This window comes from Pan paniscus, chromosome 5 (genome assembly GCF_029289425.2).
Source record: "Pan paniscus chromosome 5, NHGRI_mPanPan1-v2.0_pri, whole genome shotgun sequence".
In the NCBI taxonomy this organism is placed as follows: domain Eukaryota; kingdom Metazoa; phylum Chordata; class Mammalia; order Primates; family Hominidae; genus Pan; species Pan paniscus.
Genome location: NC_073254.2, coordinates 145,072,167 through 145,092,434, shown reverse-complemented (window position 1 = coordinate 145,092,434; position 20,268 = coordinate 145,072,167). Strand labels below are relative to the sequence as shown.

Genomic DNA, 20,268 nt, shown 5'->3' with positions numbered 1-20,268 from the left:
AACCCAGGAGGTGGAGCTTGCAGTGAGCCGAGATCCCACCACTGCATTCCCGCCTGGGCAACAGAGCGAGACTCCACCTCAAAAAAAAAAAAAAAGAAATAAAATAAATAAATAAATAAATAAAAAAAAAAGAAAAGAAAATGGTAGCTTCAATTTCCAGTCTATTTGGGATGTTGCTGTCAGAATTCAGCCACCGTATTGGTAGAAGGCCAGAGAAGCTTGTTGTGAAAACTATGGGAAAAAGAACGCAGGCCGTAGCTCACATAAACAAATGCTTGGAAAAAACAGAGGAACAATGAGGTCTCTGGTATGATGGAGATTCCTGAGAATGCTGCCAAGATTGTTCCAGCTTCATCTCACTTTCTCTCTGTCAGCAGCTTCATTCTAAACTGAGGGGATCGAAAGTAGAAAAATGTATTGTCTCACAGTTCTACCGGCTAGAAGTCTGAAATCAAGATGTTGGCAGGGTCATGCTCTTTCTGACAGTTCTAGAGGAGAATCCTTCCCTGTCTCTTCCAGTTTCTGGTGTTTGTTGGCAATCTTTGTCATTCTTTGGCTTTAAGTGAATCACTTTAGTCACATGACCATCTCTTTTAGGTGGCAGAAACATAGCTTCTGGAAGCTTCCAAGCTCACATTTCACAGCTGCATCATTAAAAGGGGATAGGGACAGGCTTTTTATTGTCTCAAGTTCAAAAATCCTAGGGAGGGGATTAATTGGCTTAACTTGACTTGGGTGTCCCTCTGTGAACCAACTGGTTTCATTGATTGGGGGGAGCATGAGAAAAGATGGCAACTCCCTAATGAACAACATGGTTGGGTGAGTGAGACAGAATTATTCAGAGGACAAAACAATAGATGTCAGCTAACATATGATAATTGACTCTTTGAGCAAAACTTTATATTTAACCAATATGCTACTCTAGAAATGTGCATGTTAAGCATTACCCATTAAAATAATTTGCCTTTTAGAATGCTTCATATCACAGCCGTGACACAACGTCTAGGAGTGATGCTAAGCTATTATTCTGCGCTACTTGTAACTGACATCAATGAATCATTTTGTGTTGGCCAACATGTTTAAAATGAAGCATGGTCACTAACAATAATAAGAACTAACATTTACTGAAAGCTTGTTAAGAGCAAGGCACTATTTTAAGTGCTTAAGCATGTATTAAAACTCAGTTAATCCTCACAACTAACCTTGGAGGCATGCACTATTATTCCCAATTTACAGAAAACTGAGTCACAGAGAGGTTAAGTAACATACCCCAGGTTATATAGCCTGAAAGAAGCCAACTTGGGGTTAAATACAGGAGCCTAGCATCAGCGCTCTTACCTTCTTCACAAACCTACCTCAATTGTGATTTGAGAGTTAAAACTGGGCCTACCAGGAGTTTCATTTCTAATAATCTAATCATTTCACTTTCAATACCAGTCTCCTAACAGTACCTTATTGAAATATACATTTAATTAACAAGTATGTGGAGCACAATATTGGGCAAGGGTGAGTAAGAAACTCCCTAAGCAGGGGCTCGATTGGTGACTGACTCATCATCTTTCAATGGACTATCCCGGCTACATTAAAGGCATTAAAAAAAAATTGTTGAGTGCCAGAAGACATAATTGGCTCAAAATAAGGGGGTGTGTAGTTTGATAAACACTATTAAATGCCAGAATCACATTTGGCCTGCTCAACACTGGCAGTGGTACTCTGCAACCAGAATGCCAGAAGAAACAGGAGATTCATGGTTCCCATCTCATGTTTATGCTGGAGCATATGTCATGACACACATTTGTGGTAAATTGTGTAAGTTAAATACGTCTCTGCTGTTTTATGTATGTGTGTGTTGGCAACTGTAGCTGTAATAAAAAGATATCACCATTTTTGTCTTTAAACATAGCAGCCTGGGGCTTGGAAATATAGGAAAACAGAAGGAAATTATGAGGGCTTATTACCATGAAAGAGACTAAATGCAAATGGATTTAAGGAAAAGTTAATTTAGAAAACACATTTGGTACTGTGTGTGTGTGTGTATGTGTGTGTGTGTGTGTCTGATTTAAAAAGATTAGATGCCATTTTTTACCTGTCAAATTGGCAAATATTTTTTAAAAAGAGATAAAATAGTTTTTGTGAAAATGAAATGAAATAAATACTCTTGTAAACCGGTGATGGGAACATAAATTGGCATCAACTTGAAATGGTATCATTTGGGTGTATGTGGGAGCACGTGCTTCATAATTGTTTTTAGAATTCGACTTGCAAGTCCATTACTAAGGGTTTATCAGGTTTTTGTTCAAGAATTTTCACTGTAGTCTGCTGATAGCAGGAAACTATAAATAGCTAAAATATATGCCATTTGAAAGGTTAAACATCATGTTTTCAAAGGATTTTAGCGACCCAAGAAAGACAATATAGTATCTTTTTTGCTCCACTAATTTTTAAAATGGAAGCATAAAATACATTCCAGATTTTTTTTTTTTTTTTTTGACAGAGTTTCTCCCTGTTGCCCCTGGAGTGCAGTGGTGCAATCTCCGCTCACTGCAACCTCTGCCTCCTGGGTTCAAGCGATTCTCTTGCCTCAGCCTCCCGAGTAGCTGGGATTACAGGAGTCCGCCCCACGCCTGGCTAATTTTTGTATTTTTAGTAGAGACAGGTTCCCCATGTTGGCCAGACTGGTCTTGAACTTCTGAGCTCAGGTGATCTGCTTGCCTCTGCCTCCCAAAGTGCTGGGATTACAGGCTTGAGCCACTGCACCTGATCCAGAATTTGTTTTTTCGGTTTCTTTTTTTTTGAGACAGAGTCTCGCTCTGTCGCCTAGACTGGAGTGCAGTGGCGCAATCTTGGCTTACTGCAACCTCCACCTCCTGGGTTCAAGCGATTCTCCTGTCTCAGCCTCCTGAGTAGCTGGGACTACAGGCGCCTGCCACCACGCCCGGCTAATTTTTTTGTATTTTGAGGAGAAACGGGGTTTCACCATATTAGCCAGGATGGCCTTGATCTCCTGACCTCATGATCTGTCTGCCTCAGCCTCCCTAATAACACCCTCATGAAGTAACAGACTATTTCTATAATCGTAGATTTTTGATTCCCCTTACCAGTCAATAATACCCACCCCAAAAGTAATCACTGTTCTGACTTCTATTATCATTGATCAGTTTTGTCTGTTTTTGATCATCATATAAATGTGATCCTATAATATATACTCTATTGTGCCTGGCTTCATCTGCTCAACATAGTATCTGTGAGAGTCAACTGTATTTTTGCATAGATTGCTCTGTAATTTTTCAAAATTAAGATTATTTTCATTCTAATTGTTCTATAATATTCCATTCTATGAATATATCACAATATATTCATGATTTTACTGTTAAGGAAAATTCTTGTACTTACCCTTTGGTCAACAAAGGCCATTCTTTCCTTAGTGACAGATCTAGGAAAATCATTGCTAGGTTATAGAGTAGGCATATATATTTGGCTTTAGCAGTTTAGTGGTTTCTGCTTTCCCACCCCTGTATAGGCCCCTTGGTCTAGAGAGTAAAGACCACCCTAAGCTGATCTCTTACTTCCACACTATTTGCTTCTTTTTCATGCCTCATGCAGAATGTTTGCACTGATCTTCACTATTCTGTGCTCTTTCCCCAAAACATGCCACAGCAACACAACACAATCCACCTTCCCAAAAGCACACCCTTGAATTTCTGTTCATTCCTGCTCCTCCATTTCTAGAGTCCAATGTAGAAATTACTCCAGTAACTGTAGGCACAATAGTTTTGTTGCTGTGAAGTTTTATTTTTAATTTTTTAAAAATCCAAACCTATTGGAAAAAAAGACAAGAATTTTCTCTTTTAAAAACTTTTATTACGCATTGCTAAATAACATTGCATGATGTATTGCACACATCATGTGGTAAACAGCACTCCACAGTAATCCATACAATAGCTCGTACAATGACAATCAAAATAGTTTGAAAACCGTTATAGTTTTCATCCGAGTGAGTGTCTTTATATTCTTCCATGCAATCTGATTTCATAATTAAGATTACTCTTCCATTCTACAACAACCAACCAAAAATAATTTTTTATAAAAGCCCAACCACAACAAAAGGTCATTGGGACATTACGAAAAGTCCGAAATTAGACTCCAAAATATCACAAGGTGTCCGTCTTTTGAAAGACTTGTCCCTAAAATTTGTGTGATCTGACACTTGGGTTGCTTTTACCGCCAGCAGCATGTGACACTGTACTTACTGAGAAGGAGCAGTACATTGACACATCGACTGAAAATTCTTGAGGTAATAGATTTTTAAATTTCACTGCTTAAAAAAAAAAAAATCTCTTAAGTTTCAGGTCCTGTCCAGCAGGACCTACCTGTTGGCAGGAAGATTCTTTTCCTTTTTTTTTTTCTTTGTCAAATATTTACACATAACTGCATATACAACCTGTCTTTGTCTTTTCTAAGCACATGGTTTAGTTTAATTATTCAGCATACATTCATCAGGAAAAGTTGAATTATATATTATGATACATAAAGAATATAACAAACCTAGCATTTTGTATAAAGCTAAAACAAAAGGCACAGATCAAGAAGAGCAAAATAACATATTATATAAACAGGGTTGATGTTGATAAAGCTCACTGGGAACAAATAACATGTAAATAGCAGACACCATGGTTCTCCAGCATCTGTATGAAAGTATATTACTGACAAAATATTGCCAAGAATAAGTTGTAAGGAACTGGTCAAATTCCTGAAGTACCATACAGTTACTTTTATTTTTAATGCTTTTTGTAAAGTAATTTTGTCCTAATTGGAGCTATAAATAAAACTGAGAGTCATTTCAACTCCTGTTCTAAACTTAATTAGCATTTTTTATGGTTTTAAAGTACAATTCAATTTTAATGGCTTTAATTTCTGGTGTTTAATATCCACTTGTATAGGTTAGCTTAAAAATGAACAATGAATTTAAGAAAAATACATTGGCTAACCTGTTTTAGAGATAATACAGTAGATTAAGGTAGCAAACGCAGCCTATATACATCCCTAAAGATACGCTTTCTCCTTAGCACTTTAAATAGAGGGACCAAAGAACACTCACAAAAAATATACGGCTCTTTAGATAAGAAATAAAGTCAAGTGAAAAAAATAAGGCACTAATAACGTATATGAATGTTATATACTCATCACACAAAGCACCATATGGAAGGTTAAAGGGATTATACATTAGTGCTATTGGAAAATGAGAATAAACCCAGTTTCCCTGGCTTTTATTCACCAACTTCTTCCTTTATTTTCAGTAATTAGAGTGTAAATGCTAACATGGTAGAAAAGTATATACTATGCTAAAAACACAATTCATGGAAACAACAGCATGAAATAATAATTTGGAAATAAGTTGATTGCTCTAAAAAGTGTAAGAAATTAGGTTTTTAAGATACTCCTTATTTCTCAACATTTCATCTCAACGTAATTTTTCCTTTGCAATTTCTTTTGAGAGATTTCTGCATATCAACATTTTCTAATTAAGAAAAATTTACTCTACCCCTCTCTTTCATAAAATATATTCAGAATGATTTCTTCCACATAGTTTTGTGATTATCAAAGTTAATAGTATAACTAATGAAATGGAGAAAAGGTTAAAAAATAAAATTGCATAAATATTTTCCAATATCATTAAAAAGAATCAATGAAATCTCTTTTCAACCAGGTCCATTTTAAACTTGAAAAATATTATAACTTACTTTATTTGGAAAATGGCTGCAAATTTTATAGAAAACTAAAAATATGCAATCTAATGAAATGATGGACAAGATCTGGTACAAATTACTATTCATCTTATGATCAAGAAATTCCTTCTAATTTTCTATTGTTAAGGAGAATATAATTAAAATGGAATATATTCTGATACTTAAATAGAGGATGAAAATAATTCCTTAGAACTGTAATTTCTGAATATACGGTAATAACAGATAAACACTCAAATTTTTTTCTCTTTAATATTTTACTCTATTTGGGAAAAGAATGAATAATTGTCCCACAGTTTTGAAATAGATATACATTGATATAAATATGTTTGTTTCATAAAATTGCCTTACAATTTTGTTTAAAATAGAATCAAAACAACTGGTTCTTTGTTAACATTTTAACATCACTGTTGTGTTCCTTCTACAGAAAATCATTTCTGTCATCTCTCAATTTACTAATTACTAAGTTAATTGCTTCTAAAAGCAACAAAATTGTCAATTTTCATATTAAAAATCTGTAACAGATTGTCCTTGTCAAGGTAAATGGTTTTATATATATACAAACTAATTATTATTCTAGGTTTCACGTGAAATATAAGGTTGGTCTACTTTTTAAAATACCCTCTAGAGGATTGTAATTGTGATGAAAATGATCAAATAATAAAAGTAAGCTATTGAGGAGTTGCCATATGACACTTAAAAAAATGGGTCTTAGAAGGGTTTCTTGTCAGCTGATAATGAAATTATGATACTTTATCTAGACTTTTCATTATAAAGAAACATAAAGCATGCTAATTTTCTATAAAATGAAAGAATTTAGATATTTATATCAAATATTTAGATACTAGTGGCTTGAAACAATACAAATATATGGGGATATTGAAGAAGTAATACATTCACAAAAATGCTGTTTTTAAGAATTTGATTGGATTACTAAGAATATTTCCCAAGCTGGGGCATGGCGAGGTGAACACATCACAAATTCGCAGAGAACCAATGACAGCATAGCTTGCCAGCCACAAGAATCTAAAAGGACATTTCAGCAATTTCTGGGGTCCTTTAACACTCAAGTCTGTCTCTCCCTTTTTCTTTTCTGTTATGTACTGAATCTATACTAAATATATTGAGTGTGGCATATCTAAATCATATCAATAAAAAAGTCAAACACTTGCAAATGACAAACGTTTTCTCTAGAATAGGGTTAATATCAGTTACATTCAATGTGACCTACTTTAGATTATCAAAAATCTAACAATGTTCACAGAGCATGAATCCATGATTGAATCTTATATACAAATGCTACACTATATAAATCCACCCCAAGTCCAAGCTGTAGGACGTTTTGCTGAAACAAAGACCATAAACCATACCTATAACCCTTTTTGGATGAAGAATGAATGACCTGGGGTCAGGTTGGATGAATGTCCACACATGCTTTCTGTCCAACTAATATGCAAACACAATATTGATCTTACAACAGTCACGAAGCAATTTCTGAAGCTTGGTTTTAGAGTATTATTAGGCCCTCTGATCCAACTGGTATCTTCATTTGCTTGACTTACTTCTTGGCAGAGGGCTAGGCAGTGTTCTCCAACTCCTATCAAGAGGGAAAAGTGTTCCAGGCACTCCTGATACATTTCCATTTACAGATAAAATAAGCCAAGGTAAATTATGCTCACTACCAGAGCTAAATTCTGGAGTGCGTTCAGTGTTGAATTCATTTCATTACAGTGAAAGGAGTTATGGGCGAGACAGAATTTATCCCACACTTGGCCAAGATGGGAAGAAGACTGCAGAGGCAAAAATCAAGATAATTAGGAAATTTAAGAGAAAAAGGAGCTTGATGTTGAAGTATGTGGGTATCATTTCACAAGGAAAGTCATTTAGTATTAATAATGGAATAGAGTGACAGAATATAGCACAGAACTGAAAAAAAGTATTTTTTGTGTTAGTAAGTCTGAATAATTTAAGTGATATGAAGTTAGATACACCAAATGAAAATTTTTAGAAGAAAAAAGGAAGTGACAAAAAGGGCAATGGCAATGTTTTGTGTATTTAAAAAAAAATTATTGCCTTTTACATTCATACTGTTATTCTAAAATAGTCACTTCTTTAGCCAAAAAGATACATATAGTTTGTAACATGCATAATTACATTCTTTTAAAACTGGCAATATGTATAGGGATTTTGTAAGGTATGTGATATAGTAAAGCTTCAGCTAATGCTCCAAAGAAGCAATGAGAATAGTCTCACTACTGTGACTCTGTTTCTTGGATTTGGACGAAGTCAACTAAAGTTCCAGCCTTACAATTAGTAACAATAGAAGTCCCACACAAAGTTTGGCTATGAAATGTGTATTTGTTCTATTTTAAAAATCAGAGTTACAAAGGAGTCCCACTGTAATTCTCTCTTAAAGGTTTGTATCACTGGTTTGCATCCAAAAGGTAACATTTCACAATCTTAAAATACTCCCCAAATTTTGGAACTCTGATTTTGTTCTGATAATACTTTAATGCTTCTATAAAATTATTTGTTTTATCAAATTAATAATTGTGGCTATAAAAATTAACAATGTGATTTTGAAGACAGGCATAGTAGGCACATGCTTGTAATCCCAGCTACTCCAGAGGCAGAGGAGTGAGGATCGCTTGAGCCCAAGAGTTTGAGACCAGCCTGGGCAACATTGAGAGAACCTCTGTCTCAAAAAAAAGAATTTTGTAACTTATTTTCCATATTAGGGGGACAGTATCATAATTAAATTATAACTTTAAATACAAAATATGCTTAAACTTGGGATTGGTGTGCAAAACTGGTAGTTTTGATTGATCATATTTTTAGTCAGGGGGATTTCTTTTATAGAATTCATGAATTATGAAATTGCAGTTAAAACTTTCAGTATAAATTAATTTAATATTTTAAACAAACATTCCAATTAGGTATATTAGGTAACACTTATTAAGTATTATTTGCTAGGTTTGATAACCATTCCAAGATTACTACAATTTCAGAAATTGCTACTTTTCTTCAGGTATGTTTTATTTGTTTTAAATCTTTAGCTTCTGATTCCTCCCAAATTTAAAGAGATGACACGTATTTGCTAACACTGTTATCCTACTGTCTCCACTGAAATATATGTATCAGTTGCTTTAACTTTGTATACTGTCTCCATTGCGTATGCATTGATTGCTTTGTCATTATTTAAATGGCACAAATATTTTAAAGTGCATTACAAAATTTTAAGGCTATATTTATAATAGATATTAACACAAAACAATAAAGCAGACCATGGGAAAGATCACTTTCAATAGTTGGGAGAGATTTCAGCCACAAATATGGGAGAATAAAAATATCCAATGTGAAGACTCACATTAAGGCTTATGTGCAGGTTGCTTATAAAATTAAAATCTAAAAATGTTTTTTGGCATAAATTTTCTTATTTTTGTAATAAAGTATGCCAATTAAGGTTATAGAGGCCACTAACTTTTTTGTAATTCTAATGTAACAGCCAGTATAAAAGTGTAATGTTAAAAACAATTTCATTTAACAAGGGAGCAGCTGGACTGATGTCTTGGCAGATGTGCCCTCATTTGACAAAGGTCAGGAAGGAATTCTAATGTTTCCCACATACCAGAGTGAGTTTTTAGTCCCCTCCTGTCTCTCCTCTTCTCCTTCAGTGAAGAGGAATAGTTAGAATAGCAGAGGTATGGAGAAAAATGAGGTTGAAGAGGGGCATCAGGGACTGGAAATGATTACAGTGGTTCATAGGTATTTTAGGAGAACAGTTGGTCATATATTTGGGTGGTAAGGTTGAAAGATAAAGGCTCAATTGGAGCCTTGGGACTCAAGAGATAGTCAGTGTCACAGAACAAGGTATTTTCTGACAAGCACCACTGAATCTTGATACCACAGCAGAGAAAGTACAATTAAAGATATCATGTTGTAACCTGACTTGTGTTTAATTATCTTTGTTTTCTTGTCTGTTCTACTCTTAGGACACAATAGCACCTATGAGAAAATCAAGGTGGTGGCAACAAGATGTTGCTTGTACCAAAAGGTTTGACCCCTCTCTTCTTACTCCACATATATAAATTATTCCACGATTTATAATTATCCCACCAAATCACTAAATCATACATAATCTAATGTATTTTTCTGGGAATTGCTGTGGGCATTTATAATTGCCAACATATTCTTTCCTACTTTTCACAATGGCATAATTAAGTTCCTCTGTCAAGCAACATACACAAAAATGGATAGTGTTACTAAAAATGTGAAAAGTATCACCAATTTGGCTTGGGTATTTGATTTAAATCCCTCAAGTTTTAAAATGAGGCAATCCAAAAGTCAATTCATCTTTCTCACATTATCTGACAGACATCTCCTCAAATTTTATTTTTATTGAAAAAAAATTTCCTATTGTAAGTTTTGGCAAGGTATTTATTTGGCTTATCAGGCAGAAAGGAAATTATCCTTCAAAAGATGATTTTCTTTAAAAATTATGCACTCCTGTACAATCTTTCTTTTTATCCAAAAAAGGGTCTCATATTATCTCTATGACCTCATCTCCTGAAATTACATTAAAATGTTTATTACAAAGATCTTGTAAAAAACAAATGTACAATCTTATGGATATGTTCATGCAAGGTGACAAAAATATATGCAAAAGGGTCTTCACTCTTGCTTTCTTTGTAATAGAGAAGTGAAAATAATCTTGTAGTCCATTCAACAGGGGACTAATTCAATAAATTAAAGTATACCCCTACAATGGATTATGCAGTAATTATAAAAGAATGAGGTAAATCTATTTAAACGCTTATGGAAAGGTATCTACTAATATATAATAAAATGACAAAGAGTCACAGCACAGTAAGAATATTTTTCTATTTGTATAAAATGAATACACACACAGACACATACACAAACACACTTATTTGTATATTTGTAGAAAGTGTCTGCAAGGACACATACCAAACCATTAACAGTGGTTACCCCTAGAAAATAAGAGGTGGGGTAAGTAGAGAAAGTTGTATTTTATAAATTCTGTATAGTTCAATTTTTTAAAGTAGTATATATTAAATTTACAATAAAAGCATATAAAATGACAAGCCTTGGATAGAAAGATATTTATTTTATGTGCACACTTCTTTTTAAAGTAGTTTTTAGAATTTCTCCCAAAAGTTACTACTACTGTTTTACCTTCAAAGTTGGCACTGACATATAAATAATACTTTTTATTTTCTTCTCTCTTTTTAAGATCTTGATGAAACTTGGTAAAAAATTCACAAATAATCATTTTAAGTTACCAGCAGGGAAAGGCCTAATAGATATGACCCTTTAAAGAGAAAAATGTGTATGTTAATTTAAAAATATCTACTCAATAGAAAAATGAAAAACCTGTGCAATACAGTGCACACTATTTCAAGCACTGATGAAATAGCCATCACTGAAAACAGACACCACTTTGTAACAGGAATATTGGAAAGTTTTCCAAATAATATAAAAATATGTCCAAAAGATAAGTTATTTAAAGAAAGAAATAAAAATCCCTGAGTAGGCCAAAGACAACAGATACATAACCCAGAAAACAGATTATCCAAGACAAAAGAGTATGCTATTCAGCCCGTTGGTATATATGTATATGGCATATGTGTTCATATGCAGTCATGGGAATATTTCATATATACCATACATATGACATATATACATCATACATATACAGATCAGCTAGGTTTAGAGTTCATCATATTCACATATTGCCAAACTAATGCCTAAGTTCAGGAAAGATGAATTTACGAAACCTTACTCTTATGACAGGTTAGAAATTCTCCTTCTTTCAGTCTTAAATACTATTACACCTAAGATAGGCACTCAATAAATATCTGTTAAATGGATGGATGGGTGAATGAAAAGATAAATTTGTGAAAACAGAGCATCACTATTTCTTGTATTATATTATGCTTTAGAAATATGCTATTCCCAAACCATAAATGTCACACACTCCTCTAACTGGAAATAGACAACGAATCCAGAAGCTGTAGTACAGTTATTCTGTGTTATTCAGAAAGAATGAAAGCATGCTGGATTGTTATTCACGCAAGTCAACTTCACTTTTTATGTCAAACAAAAATAAAATATTCTTACACTCTGGAGCCCAACAAAAATAAACTACTCATGTTAATGCATGTTTTATCATATCATCTGTTTCAAATCAGACAAGGTTGCTGACAAATAAATGTACATCTAAGACAGATGACTAATTTTAAGAATTTGGAGACAATTCAAAGCTTTAGGCTTTTTAGGGGTCTTTTTTTTTTCCTGTTTGCTGATGAACTTTTGTGATGAAAGCAAAGGCATATCATAGTCTAGTTACTTGTCAATTTCTTATTTTTAAAGCTTTTGTAGTTTGAGAAAAACTTCCTGAAAATATTTCCTTCACTTTTTTGTTTCCTTTTCCAAAAGCGGCTGATATTGGACAAACTCAAGAACATGAAAAGTTTTCAAACTCCTCCATAAGAAGGTGTCCCCAAAAATATTACGTTTGAGCAGTTAAATGTAAGAAAAAATCCTTCAAAACTAGTATTTGTTTTTATGAAAAACCTTGAAAACAAATAAAAACAGAGAGGAGGGGGCAAGAGATAACAAGGTTAGGATATTAAATGATGTAAGACCTTGACCTAAAGCAGAATTATCTATAATTACAAGTTGGTTAAAAAATTAGCAGAGTAGGAATTTTTCAAAGGCTTAAGCAGTTCTCTACAGCAAACTTGTTTTTGGGATTAAATAATCCCAATGTGAAGGCTCTATCTATAGAGTGAAGCATGTTTTCCAAAATGTAAGAATTTTAAAAAGACTGAATATTTGGGTCTTGAGAATTTCCTAAAAGCAGCCAGTTTTGTCAGTTTACAAAGCTTAATACTCCTTGGGGTGACGTTGCACAAATTTCTGTGTTTGTGTGACAAAAAGAAAGAGCAAGAAATAGAAAAGTTCAGTATCGAAATAGCCTGTTGTCTACATTGACTTTAATTTAATACATTGCCAAATTATGTCCACAAAGGAACCATCATCTTTCAATAGGTCTATGAAAATGTGGAAAAATAGTGTAGCGGCATGGAACTGGGTAAGTACAAGGTTACTGGGCCTAGTTTTAATACATATTTATATACACACACATTCACACCCCTACACATATGCACTTCAGTAACTTAGTATTCTTCTCATTAATTTAGTTTCACTCATTCCCTTTTGGACATTGAGACTTTTCGCAATTATAACATTTGAAAGATAAAAGAATTATACTGCTGGGGCCACAGATTATAATAGGTGCATTCAGTGAACTCTCATCTTCTGAAAAGTGGCCTTGCTTGTTGGTACAGATAGGACTTCAGCTATTCACACCAAGTCTCACAAGATGGCCTGGAAGGAGGTGCAGAGTTCAAAGACAGTCCAAGCAATTCTCAGAAGAGGCGTGCTCAGAATTCTTAGGATAACTGGTTCTTAAAGTATCTTCTTCCAAGAACCACAAAGGTCAGAGTTATGATATAGATGTTTATAGTTTATGAAAGTGACCATTTTTTAAAAGCAGCAGCAATTTGTTTAGGGAAAGGACAGGATACCATGTTGGGAGTGCACCATAGCTAGAGGCATTGTGGCCCACGGAGAATCACTGGGAGATGAGATGGTAGAAGGTTCCTCTCAGTGTTTTTCAAGATGTGACTCACAGATGGGTGTACCCTTTGGTATCGCTCCTACTCCAACCAGCTTAGCTGGATGAAATCACCTGCATGTTACCAGTGCATACCTGTCCGTGATCGTTTTCTCTGTTTTTTACAAAGGCAATAGATAGGAAATACAAATAAACCTAGGGATAAAAAAAAAATTAAAGTTAGTTAGGATGACAGGCATTTAGGTTTTCCTATTTTAAAATGTCTATGTTTATTTATTTGCAACGTATGAACATACAAAGAAGAAGACATCTATGCTATGAAATGTATTTACCTCTACAATATTTCATTCTTTAATATTTCCCTTTAGCTTTTCTCCCCTTTAGCACCCTCAGTGATACCAGTTTAATAATAATGATTTCTATCCAAATATCAAACTTTTGGTTTAAATCTTCTTTATTGTCCACAGTCATATCATTTGCACACTATGATATTCACACTTGTTTCAGGCAGTATAGCATATCACTTAACAACACAGGCTGTGGAGCCAAATGTTGGGTTTGATTCCTGGTTCTACCACTTATGAGGTTCTAGTAAGTCTTAATTTCTTCAACTGTATAATACAGATAATAGTATCTATTACATAATGTCCTAACTCACATTGCAAGAACTTAAATGTCAGATACTTTATAATTCTATCTGTCCTGTACATTTATTACTTGCTAAACCCAAGTTGACATATGAAAATCATTTTATTTAGCAAAAAAACCCCATCTAATATATGGAACAATGATCAAAGCAGCCTTTATCTATAGCATTTGGCTTAAAATTATTAAAGCAATAGTTCTCAAAGTATGGTCCCTGAACCAGCTGCATGAGCATCACCTGGGAACTTTTTAAAAATAAAAATCAATGGACTTTTCCCATATACCGAGTCAGAAACTGCAGACCGAAACCAGCAATGTGTGTTTTATCCAGCCCTTGAGGATATTCTAAAGCATGCTAGAGTCTGAGAACCACTGCTTTAAAATACACATTTTAATATACTTGCATAAATAAAACTACGCAAATCACTGCAAGGTTTTCTATTTGTCAGTGCTCAAGTGTATGTTGGGTATATGTTCCTGTACACACTGACATTATCTGTTTGTATCCATGGCATCTTTTACTGGACCAAATGAAACACATAAGGTGCAGTAGAACTTCTTTTCCTTGATGCTTCAACCTGAACTCAGAATTAGAAAATTTGGGTTCTATTCCACTTGACTTTTTCCCTAAGGATACTAATTCTATTAGCTTTGTGTTATAAAAGGGTTAATAATGCTTTATAAGATACATGAATCACAGCGTTCATAGACTGAAAAATTCATACTAACATATCCTACAGGAAACACGCTCCTCTGATCTTTTAAATGATATGCTGGTAATCTATCTAAAGCAGGCATACAATATAAATTATGTCCACTTAATAGCTGATTCATATTATTACATTTACACTCATATTCTCTCTATGGCCCTCAGATAATTCTAATCTCAGACGCATGAAGTGTTTCTTACCGATTACAACCGCTATGGCCCCTAGTGCCAATCCCAAAACCATAATTAGAGGTGCAATGAATAATTTTCCAGCTGGAAAACAAAATGCAAAATTATTTAAGGAGTCTTAAAACTAACCTACCAAATAATTACAGTGATGCTTTTTAAATACCACAGTGTATATTATTTTTTAAGTAGTCTGATTACACTTAAGGCTGTATATATCTAAGAAATGTATCAGGATTAGGTATAGAACAGATATACACATGTAAGTTTAGTAACTTCACCAAAGTCCTGAGCACATGCATCAAACATAAATCACTTATCCTTTCTAACCAAAAACATTCCAAAGCAACTGGCTTACTGTATTCTACCAGGACAGTTCATCTTTGTGCTTTTCCTTAAGATCCTTTCCATTTTCAATGTTCGCAATGCTAAAAGATTAAGAAAGAAGTGGCACATTTTGAGTTGGTAGGAGAAAATCTTGTTACCTCATAACATGGAGAGCTGGTAGGTCCTACAGAGGGCTTCTGTCCAAGCCCACATCTAAAGAAGTGGTTTATTTACATCCTGGGTCCAAAGAAAACTAATAATATGAACACCTAACAGACTGAACTAAAAATGGGACGTTTCAAGATGTTAGAGAAAACTATGAATAAATACCTAGTACGTTGAAAGTTACTCAAGTGAATCATTTTAACGAATTGAAAAAGGAAGCACTTATAAAATAAAAAGGCAAAGGGCTGGTAAGGATGTCAAGTGGTATCAGCCAGCATTTTCTTTTCTAAGTGAATCACTAAGCAGTGATGATAAACTCTAGCCATAAGTATACATAGCAGAGTCCAACATCGGAATCCCACTGACTTTGAAAGACACAGGCACAAAAAAGAGGCTAGTAAATACATGTTGTTATTGTATTTTAAACCTTACGGCATGTGACACAGCTTCAGAGCTGCACAACTCAAATGCAACAAGAGATGAGAAAGAGAGAAACTTTGCAGTAGACTCACAAGGCAATTTAAGGATGAAACAGCAATATCATTCTATAAATTAAAGGACAGTAATTTAGAATAATCAATTACACTAAAAAAGAAACTAATACAGCCATTTGTTGGAAGTTTGTCAAAACATACTAACTTTTTTATTCTTAAGAAATGATCTTTGGAACCAGATGACCAGACATGTATACAACACTGTTTTAAATATCTAATTTAAAAAGATCTCCATTTCATTAGCACCATGTCTAGATATGGGTTTTATTTATATTTTTTGCCAATGACAGAATCCAAGTAAGTAATAAGTCCCATTGAATAATTACGTTTAGTACACTCTTAAAGTGATGCTTAAGAGTTTAGAATATATAAGCACATATATTTTAAAAGAATGTGTTTTCTCCTATGCACATAGCTCAGTCTGTTCATTCATATTTCCTTTTTAAATAATTATCAGTATATTTTCCTAATAGTAATAAAACATAACTAAAAAGTAACAGCATTGATTTTCTTTTTCCTCTCAAATATCACAGAATTGAAGGAACGAGATAGGAAATAAACTTATTCCAATTATGTAATCCATGTTCAAAACATGTTTACACCTACTTTTGAAACTGTTTTAAGGGACTAGGCATACTATCTCTTATTCCTAGGTTAGTAACATTGCTCTAAAACATCATTTTTAATTGCTATCATATCCATATATCGTATTTTATTTAAATATTCCTATACTTAATTTTTTGTTTCTTTTCCCTATTTTAAATTATACTTGCACATAACCCATTTTCAGTTTATCTAGATTTATCATGTTTTAAAATGGCCTTCACATTAGTATCAAATTTCTTTGCAAAAGAATTGTACAAAATTTCAATTCATTAAGTATGAAAGTCCAATATTAAGTATTAACTTGATAAAACATTTGCTAATCAATAGTTAGCAGATGTCTTATCAAGTTAATACTTAATACTCAAAGTATCTCATTTTGAGACTGCCAATTTACATTTCTCTGACAGCTAGTAACACTGAATATTTTTGAACATATGTATTGGCTATTTGTATTTCTTCAATTCTGGCTCCAGGCTTGTCTTTTTTTTTTTTTTTTAATTGCGTATTCATTTTTGGAGAAGGCGCCATTGTTTTTGTTTATATAAATTATTTGCCATCTAGAAATCAATTGAAGACCTATTCTTAAAAATTATATGACTTGATTTAAAACTTAGAATTTTTGTAAGAAGTAATATGAGATTTTAAAATTTCTCCTCAGCCACTTTTATTCCCAGTACCATTCCTTTAATAACCTGCCCACGCCCCACTGAGGGAGATGCCCCTATGTCAGAGGCTGCCAATCATCCCCAAATCTCTCTTCTCCTTTATAATTTATGAGCAGAACCTCTGATCTCTAGCTGAGCACACGGTTACACGGAATGAAGACCATGTTTCCCACCCTTCAGCTGTGAGAGAGATGAAGGCCCTTTCTCTGCCTCTGGCCAAGGACCACATGAGGCTGTATTCCAAGACTGAGGGAGCAAGTTGTGTCACATCACACAAGGACAGTGGGTGGGAGGGCTTTCCTATACTCCATCTTCTTTCTGAAATGGCAGGGAGTAAGTAACTTTGTAAATTACAACATTACTTTTCCTGCTTTTTGTGGAGATGGGGGAGGGAGGACCACTTCACTTGGAGTTATGGTCCAACAGCAGTTAAGAGGCAGCTGTGCTTGGGGTGGGGAAAATATGTGTGGATGAGAGAGTTTATCTTAAAGCCAGCTGCTCCCTACTTTGACAGGCTTAACCTGATGTGATTTTATTTGCACACATGCGCCTGCACCCACAAAAGGCAGGCCAAAAAGGAGGTTGGGAGGTTGGGCCTTTAAGAGGTGATTAGATCTTGAGAGCAGAGCCCTTATGAGTGGATTAATACCACTATCATAGGAGCGTGTTAGTTATCAAGGGAGTGGGTTCCTGACAAAAGGGTAAGTTTGGCTCCCATTTTCTCTGTCTCGTGGGCTTGCTGGCCCTTCTGCCATGCTATGATGCAGTACAAAGGCCCTCACCAGATGCAGCCACTACATCTTGGACTGCTCAGCCTCCAGAACCATGAGCCAAATAAATGACTTCTCTATTTAAAATAAAGAATGGACGGAAACATGTTGCCACGACAAAATTAAAGGTGGCACTGAAGTAGAAAATAAAATAACCATGCAGAAAATACAGTGATTTTGTGTTTTCATGTTGCTCTCTCCATATACAGATTTGCAAATAGCTTCTATCTCAGAACTTAATTTGCAATTGATTTTCTCATGGTATTAGAGGTTAAGGTTAGATTCCCTAGTTATCCCTCCAATATCTGTTTAACTAATACATACATATTGGTTATATAATTATAACATCCACCATATTTGCAAATTAAGAAGTGGCACACACTGGAAAATCATTAAAAGCAGTCTTGACTATTGAATGCTATTGGCTGTGGAAAATTATGTTCATTAACCTCAGGAAGAATATTTTTATAGAGATCACATAGATTTTAGAAAATGACGGCATTGGTTTCCATATGTGAAAGTGCATTTGCGTATATATGTTCTATCTTTTACCTGATAGAAATCTATCACTAACATCAGCTTTGTTCTGATCAGATATCATATGCTTCTAAGGAGGAAAATGGTTCACAACAGTCATGAAGTGACCAAGGGCTAAGGAGAGATATAAAGATTTTCATAAAGTAACTAGGCAAAAGTAGGAAGGAAAACGGAAATGTGGAAGATGATAAGAAGTATTGCCTACATATGAGAAACACGGCCAGATAAGGAATTCTAACAGACATCCATATGATGAAAAAGGGGAAGAAATCTCACATGGTTACATTCCAGAGCAGCAGGGAATGGAATACATTCCAGAGGAGCAGAAGAAGAAATATTCCGCCAAAGAACCTGTATTACCCAAAGGCAGTGGCATTTGGCCAGGGTGATTTGTTTATGGGCAGGTGTCTGTGTTTCTATTTGCATACTTGTGTACCAGTGTGGGAAGGGGTTGTGTATGAGGCTACTATGTGTTGTTGAGGAAGAGGGGGTAAAAAGTCAATCCACAAAAGCATTTTCACTTGGATAATTAAACTTGGGTTTGTATGCACTGAGGGCATTTGATACTTATTATATTAACTGTTACCTATTAATAATTAAAACAATGAAAAATATATGCAACTTATCACTTATATAGATATAATGGAACTCTATTACAGGGCTCTAAAAGGTAGATTTTTTCCCCTGCCTTCCTAGGCTACGCTCCATGCTGTACTGTATTGCATGTCCTCCATGAATGAGTGGAGGATATGTGTACGACCTGCTGCTGGATATTGTCCATTACAAAAATATACATGACACTGCCCCTCTTGTTAAGTGGCTTACGACAGGGTTTCAGAAATTTAAGAGACAAATAACTTCAGATTTCTGCGTGTGATTAATAAGTTGCTTTTTCAAACAAAATCTACTTGCTCATATAAGTAGTGTCCTGGTAACAAAATTTAAGTTTTAAATTTTATTCTTAAAGGGTGAGAGAATAGCCTCCTCTGAACACTGGGCACGTGGCAGGTGCTCTGAATTACCATGGCTGCACATTTCCAAGTTCTATTTTCACTACTTAATTCCCAGGGAAGACACCCATAAGCATGTCAGACACTCACCACAGACTGACCCTCGCACTAATCTCCTTAAATGAGGTCTCTCTGGGAGGTAGCGATATTTGCATCCAAATATACTGAGGTTTGATGTGTGGTCTCCAAAAAATCGGAGCTGGCGGTATCTCTCACCACATCGGTAACAAAAATTAGTGTTACATTGTGAGCAGGTCATATGGTCACATCCTTCAGTTCGCTGGATGTGGATCTGTATCAGCAAGAGAGGGAAGGAGAAGGAAAGAGTTAGCTGAGTTTTTAAAAAGTAAAATCGCAAATTTTATGAAACAACACTTACCAGTTTCACCAAAATAAAAGTCTCTCATAGCACTCCTGAGGCTGTGAATTTGCTTATAATCATACCCTCCAAGATTATCCTTTTACCAAATACTTTCATGTGTGCAAGCTTGATAATATTTCAGGTACTCAAGCTGTTGGCTTATCTTGACCAATATAAAAGCAAACACATTCCAAGGAAGACACATTTATCTTTCCAGACATACACCTAATTCAATGGTTAGGAGGCAATTTAAAATGCTTTGAAAGTATATTTTGTTTATGCTATGATCAGCAAGAATGAGCCAACTTGGGGGAATAAGCAGAGATAAACAGTATTCCTTAAAAGAAAGGATAACATAAAAGTTTTTGTGAATAAATACCAAAAAG

At 34.5% G+C, this 20,268-nt stretch overlaps 1 protein-coding gene across 2 annotated transcripts in view; it reads right to left on the bottom strand.

Moving 5' to 3' along the window:
• Positions 1–10,607: 10,607 nt before the first annotated feature.
• Positions 10,608–20,268, bottom strand: part of RNF217 (ring finger protein 217) — a 129,233-nt gene continuing 119,572 nt past the window's right edge. For both annotated transcript variants that reach the window (XM_034962794.3, XM_034962792.3), the window contains 3 exons: positions 19,612–19,813; positions 14,963–15,034; positions 10,608–13,602 (listed from right to left, as the gene is read on the bottom strand). In XM_034962794.3, the coding sequence (XP_034818685.3) occupies positions 13,529–13,602; positions 14,963–15,034; positions 19,612–19,813 (348 nt within the window). In that variant the 3' untranslated portion in view covers positions 10,608–13,528. The remainder of the gene's footprint in view (positions 13,603–14,962; positions 15,035–19,611; positions 19,814–20,268) is intronic.